This window comes from Daktulosphaira vitifoliae, unplaced genomic scaffold (assembly GCF_025091365.1).
Source record: "Daktulosphaira vitifoliae isolate Bord-2020 unplaced genomic scaffold, ASM2509136v1 Scaffold_2, whole genome shotgun sequence".
In the NCBI taxonomy this organism is placed as follows: Eukaryota; Metazoa; Arthropoda; class Insecta; order Hemiptera; family Phylloxeridae; genus Daktulosphaira; species Daktulosphaira vitifoliae.
The window spans coordinates 24,181,359-24,188,276 of NW_026099573.1; the positions used below are offsets into that span (position 1 = coordinate 24,181,359).

General features: G+C 30.1%; 1 protein-coding gene across 2 annotated transcripts in view; it reads left to right on the top strand.

Annotated features, from left to right (window-relative positions):
- The window catches only part of LOC126899057 (uncharacterized), a 213,365-nt gene that overhangs the window by 140,814 nt on the left and 65,633 nt on the right, over positions 1-6,918 (top strand). Inside the window, exons 9-10 of one of the 2 annotated variants that reach the window (XM_050673580.1) lie at positions 4,638-4,854; positions 6,493-6,707. In XM_050673580.1, coding sequence (XP_050529537.1) covers positions 4,638-4,854; positions 6,493-6,707 — 432 coding nt within the window. The remainder of the gene's footprint in view (positions 1-4,637; positions 4,855-6,492; positions 6,708-6,918) is intronic. The other variant, XM_050673581.1, reaches the window with a different exon arrangement.

Sequence of the window (6,918 nt, forward strand, 5' to 3'; positions counted from 1 at the left end):
AAAAAAAAAAAAAAAAAAAAACACATCTTAGTAAAACCAATACCTTCTCAGCTTCGCATCGAAGCTAAAAAATGAGTTGCTGGGTACAATTAATAAAAAGGTTGCGTGCCATCTACCGTATTGTTAATGGTATTAATTATAAATGATGATTAACTACACCACGGGATCGCACCACTAACGTGATTCATTACAACCTCCAAACACTGTAAAAAAAAATGTTAATAACATACGAAATACTAATTCAAAAGTTATCGACCTATTTAATATATGAGGTTTTTTTCTTATTAGCTATATTAAGGGCTATAGCGATCTTCTTCAAAGGAGAGTTTTCTTAATCATTGATACTTTGGTCGCCGGAGAGATGGGAGTCGACTCCAATAACCGAACTTATCCATCACTCGGTAAAAATATATGTACCTAAAAAAACCAGAAGAGTGCCCGAAGGACCCGTGAAAGGAAGTGAAAGGTCTGGGCAATCTCGTCCGCCAACTGGTGAGCGTGGCGGTGCAGCTCTTGTAAGAGTAGGGAATGGGTTTTATTGTTTTTGTTATTGTTATAGTCATTGTCCATGCCGAAACAAATGAAAAAAAAAACAATATATATAAATATCACAATCCATCAGTCAATCTGAGGTTTTACTTTTTTTTCACCTTTTCTTACATGAGACATGAATTTTCTGTGTAAGAAATTGGTCTGTTAGAAACACACGTTTTCTAGGCGTTCCGTTAATCTGATGGTGCTCCACCACTTTGGCGTAAAATCCGTGTAAAAATGTTTGCTTGATTTTGATAGGTGGTGTTTTTTATAATAAAAAAAGAGTGACTGGACTTGGTTACTAACACGCGAAGTCCCTTCTTTAATTCCTACGTTCTATTGGTTTAGCGCGCGGTGGTATTCTCCAGGCTTCGGTTTTCCACCAGTTCGTCGAGTCGATCATTTTCTTTGCTGTTGTCGCTTAAAATTCCACGCGCGTATCCGAAACATGCAAAAAATTTTCGCATTAGCGTTTGTTGTCGTTGCGCCCACGATACGGATAGGTCCATTTACGGATACACTCAGTCGCCACTCATAAGTTGGTTTTGCCCTTGGGTTTTTTAGGGTACGTCTATTACGTCTATACTAATTACTTTCCAAGGCTGTCGCGGTTGGCAGCTGAATATTGGTTCTTCTGGGCGTCTGTTTAAGGGCTTAGTGCAAATATGACATGATTCCTCCACGTACATACGAACTAAATTCTTTATGCCCTTATAGTAGAGTCGTTGTTTTACCGTTAAATAGGTCTTTTAGGAATAACATGCAGTCAGTCACTCGTCGTGGTAATGTCAAATTACGCGTTGTGATTTGTCAGTAGATACGAAGATCGTTGTGTACGCGATCATACATATAAGCAAAAGTCAGTTAAATAAAAAAAAATATTCTTCATTTTTAGTGCATTTTTGCTCATACGCAGTGGAGGGATGTGTATTTAATTTTTGTTTGATGGAAAAAAGAGGCGGGTCGTTATTTTGCCACTCTTTCGCTCCTGTAAACGGCAGAATATGTCATTTGTTTCGGAGACGGCGTAAATATAATCAAGAGTGGTGGAGTAGGGGCGGCGGATGTGTTGTGGTGCCTCTATTAAATTGTCGTTAAGGTCGTCTTCGTCGACATCGACGAAAATGCCCTCCGTCGGGTTACGGGTCTGGACGGTAACTTTGTTGAGTCGCCTGTAGTTGAAACACAAGCGAGAAAAGACGTCTTTTTTCTTGGTCAGGACGACTGGGGTTCTATGAGTCCCTAGGTTTCTATATCTCTACCATTTCGTCCGACGCCTCTTGTTTGTGTAGTTGGGAAGTTGTAATTTTACGAGGGTGTATTCCTCTGCTGGGATCTCTTCCCTCATTGTGTCCAAAATATTTTCTGGGCACCCGACCCGCGCTATTTTCATATAATAAGGGGACTTGCGTTTTCTCGGGCGCATGATTCGTTTTTTTAAAGACCACATCGTGGTACCCTTCATTGTAGGTGTAGGTGAGGGTATGGTGATTGGTTTTGAATGGGCTACAGCTTGTCCTGCATTGTGTACGAGAGCCTGTAGTCGAGGTTGTTGGTCCGTTGTGTGGGTGAGGTGAGGTCACCAAAAATGTTCGTTATTATGTCCGAGAGGAACGCGTTCGTTTCGTTCCGGCAGCGAGCGAGTTGGTCGTACGCGATGCGCGTTGCGTTGTGTGCTGATGTGGTGATAGTAGCGGTGATGGTGAAAATTGTGACTTTGAGCCAGGAGAACGGACTAATTTCTCCGTGGCTGATGTTCGTTTCCCGAAACTGTCGGCCTACTAGGACAACTGCTGTGCCAGTGATCGGCTCCGCAATGTCAGGGAGGTCGTCCGCCAACTGCCGGGTGGCCTGTGGTTGGGGAGGTGCTGGAAGTGGGACGCACGGCCTTATGTTGACTTCTAAATAATTAACTTTTTTTTCACTCGTCATAATTAAATATTATGTTTATGAACTGCAAAATTACTAAATTCAATTAATTTTGATATTATTTTCAAAGAAAAAAAACCTAGTTAAACAGTTATTTATTTATTTATTTAATCGTCAAAACTTACTGAATACTAACTGTACATTACCTTATAGTATAAGAGTACACTTTTACTTTTTTTTCATTTCAGTTAATAACTCATAAGAAATGTAGAGTTCAAATTTCACTGTTAATACTTACTTTTTATTTTTTGATTAGCTAAAATAATATGTATAAATAATTTAAAAGTACCATAAACTACAATTTATATGGTATAAAAAAAAAGTATGTACCTGAGGTTACTGTTTTAAAAAAATGTAATTTGAATGAAATAATATAATAATTAAGGAATATTTATAAAACACCATAAGTAAAAGATTAACGATACGTTAGTATAACTCCGTAAATGTATAAAACATCTATTTACCGTGTAAATGTCAAGTGTTCGTACGTGTAAAAAATGATTGACGGTGTGTGAATCCAATATCTTAATTGTTGAATATTAGATAAACAACTGAGTTAGCCATTTTTATAACCATCACACTATTATTTATCTCTATTGAGAAAAAGAAAAAATTCTAATTTTATTTTTATTTTTTCAAAATTTTGAAATATACATGTATTAGCTTTTTTTTTTTTACAAATAAAATTTTAAGAGCTGATAAGAACTTTAAAACAAGTATTTATTGAGCTAAAAGCATTTTATGACATAAGTATATGCACGTATAACTGCCATACATATATTCCACCTGCGTTCCATACCCATTACTTCTATTAAGTTCTTGTAACTTGTACAAGTGAAATACTTCACTAAAGTTCTTATCAACCAATCAAATTTTTTTGTAAGAAAAAAGCTATTTTGAAATTTCAAAAAAAAAGTTTAATTTTATCTTGAACTAAAGAAGGCAAATGTTATTTAAAAAATAATAGTTGAATGAAATGTTATTGGATTTGATAGTTTTTCATGATTCATATTGTACAGAATGATTTATGAAGCAAATTACATCTCCTTTTTTGTTGAATAAAGATTTTTGCATAAAAATATAATAATTCAATTTTAATTAATTTGTATAAATCATTTTAATTGTAAAGTTTATTGCAAGAAAAATATATTTCTAATTTTAGCACAAAAATAATAATAGGTTCCCATTAAACTGTCGAATGTTACCGCTAAATTCTATCCTTAGAAATAATTTTTTTTTGAAATAACCTTTACATTTATAATTTTTTAGGGTAATTAATTAAATTTTAATTTATGCATTTTTATGAAAAAATCATTTCTTAACAAATAAATGACGGGGTAGTTTGCTTAATAAATCACACTCTATATTAGTTAAATTATTTACATAACTTGATATATTAAAAGTCCAATATGATGTATATAATCATTGTGGTAAAATGTGATCTTATGTGAAAAGTAAAGTTTGCGAATAGTTTTTATTTGTTCATCTTAAAGTATATTGTATTAGCTATGATTCAATGTCGTATAAAAAAATCAATTATTTTTAAATATTATTAAAAATTATGGAAAAATAAATATTATAAGTTATTAAGCTTTCCTCCTTATACTTTTGATAAAAATTGGATTTAAAAAAAAAAGTATGTCATCGGCTAGGTAAATATCTAAAGTATTGTCTGTAAAAAATTATGATCCTTAATGATGTAATAACTATTCCCAGTTTTTATTATAAATTAAAGTCTAAAAATCAATATCAATTATTTTATAACAATTGTTATACTTTGGGATATTTCCCTTTATTACTGGGTTTGAGGAGAATTTTTCAAAATTATGTCACTTATAACTTCAACAAATACGTTATGTGATCGCGTACCTTATTTTTGAGTAAAATTGTTCCACTAGGAATTGATTAGTTTGGTCTAATGAAACATACAAAAAAAGAACATGGCAGAGTATAATCAATAACTTTTCAGTGTCGCATCTAAGTCTATAGCAATATAAAAGTTTTTTAACTAAAATTTGTAATTTCTCCTATAGTAAATTTCTACTTTATCTAACTTGTGCTACCAAATAGAATGTAAGGTATGATCCATAACTTTTTGAATTTATTAAGTTAGATTTAAAAAATAGAAGTGTACATTTTATGATTTAATAACATTGTATAATAATATTTTTTAGGACAAACATGGTAACACTCCAATGCATCTGGCCATCGTTCAGCCGGATATTTCATGGAATTGTATATTAGATCTTATCGAATTTGGCGGTAAAATTTGCTTAAAGAATTCTACAAATATTAGTCCATCGGATATTGTGGAGTGTTTGTTGAAAATACAAGTGTACATGATAGAAGATTGTTGGAAGAGCCTAACAGGTTCGGTGAATATAACTCAAGGTATTTTTATTGTAATTTTTAAATTATTATTATTATTTTTCTTTTTTTACAAAAAAACTGTAAGGAACTTACAAAAATTTATTTACAGAGTGATTCCTTAAATTTCTCTCGTGAGATATCATAGAAAATATTAGAGCTAATCATTATTTTATTTTTTAACAATAATGAATCAATAAAACAGCTGTATCTCGTTAAAAATAATATATATATTTTTAATTAAATAAATATAATGACAAAAAAACCTAGCACAGTGGGGATATAGCATAGTTGGGTCAAGTATAATAATATCTGACAGTAATTAGCATCACTATCATCAAAAAGCACTTCGATGCATATCTGTAGATAGTGTTTAATTTTAAAAAATTGATGGATTATTCCAAAAGCTATATGATCTCCTATTTCCTTATTTATATCCTGATTGCAAGTTTTATGATTTATAAGTGTAATACATGAATAAATAAATATCTATATATATTTATAATATATAAATATATAAAAGGAAATAGTGTTATTTAAAAAAAAAAGTATGTGGAATGAAAAAGGGATATAAATACTACTTCTCATGAAAAAATTGTATTGATCCATACATTTTTGAAAAAGTTATAGCATTTTAAAGTAAAAAATGTAAAATATAGAATCGATAATTTTCACACAAAAATAGCATTTGGTAGCCATTTTCACTGTTAAGACAAAATAAAGTCCGAATTTTTTTTTTCCATAATAAAGTACATTACATTAGCTTTAATTAAGATATATATAAAAGTGTCAGATTTTCCGGAACACTTTAAGTTGAAAATGTTAATTTTTTGTGAAAAATTTGTCATTTTGAATCCCCCCCTGTGGGCAGGTAAAGGGTGAAATTTATAAAAAAAATATATTGATATAATCATTATTGAAAAAGTTATGGCAGTTTTAAATAAAAAATTCCGAAAATAAACGATTTTTAAATTTGTAATTTTTTGGAGATTTCTCCCATTTACAGGGAACGAGGGAAAATGTTTCAATTTTTGAAAGTAATGTCTTCGACTAGATACGATTTGTGATATTTTGACGTATCGTTGAAAGAAATCGGTTCGGTGAGAGCTGAGAAAAAGTGGTAACAGACAGAAAAAAAAATTAATTAATAAATAAATAAACATCATAGTAAAATTAATAACTGCTCAGCTTCTCATCAAAGCTAAAAAAATTTGGTAGATATTTGCTAATTGAAAGTTAATACTAGTAGTTTAGGTTAGGATAGCAGCAAAAATTGTATTTTTCGCGTAAAGCAGCTCAACAAAAACCCCTTATGACTAAAAAGAAATAATAACAATAATGATTGGCTTTTATATTATTTGTGATCCACAATTAAAAAATCACTTTGTATCACAAAATTGTTCTATTTCATAAATATTTTGTTATAGTAAACTTAAATATAAAGATAACCCTAAAATGATTATCAATTAAAATTAATTTAAAATTTTTCAAGGATTATAAAAACTATTTAAAAATTTACCGCTAAATTTTATAGTCTATCAAAAGACGTATTGCAATATTTTTCATCATTTATCTTAAAGTTTTGGTTTGTAGTAAAAAATTATATAATAATTAAATACTATCAATGTTTAATTGATATATTTAATTTTGGGTTGTTTAAAGAACCTCTACGACGTCAAAACAACAATAATTCATATAATACAAGTAATGAACAGACAGGAAAATCAATAGATTTACCTACATTGCCGTCTAGATTATTTCGAAGAATGAAATTTACCCAAACAGAAAGTGCTGACGAACCACAAAGTAATACTGAAGACTTTTTTGGATCCATTTGGTCGCTTAAAAGTAGAATAAGTAACAAGAGTCCCGATGCGGTAAGAATTTTTAATTTGAAACTTGTCCTTACAAAGTTAAAAAGATATAATATCGATTTTCAATTACCAAAAAAACTCTTTAACCCAATTATGTATATAAATATATATATATACAATTATATTATTAGAAGTAATTTTTTTTATTTTTTTTATTTTTATTTATTTTTTTTTTTATTTATTTTTTATTTTTTTATTTTTATTTTTAGTAATT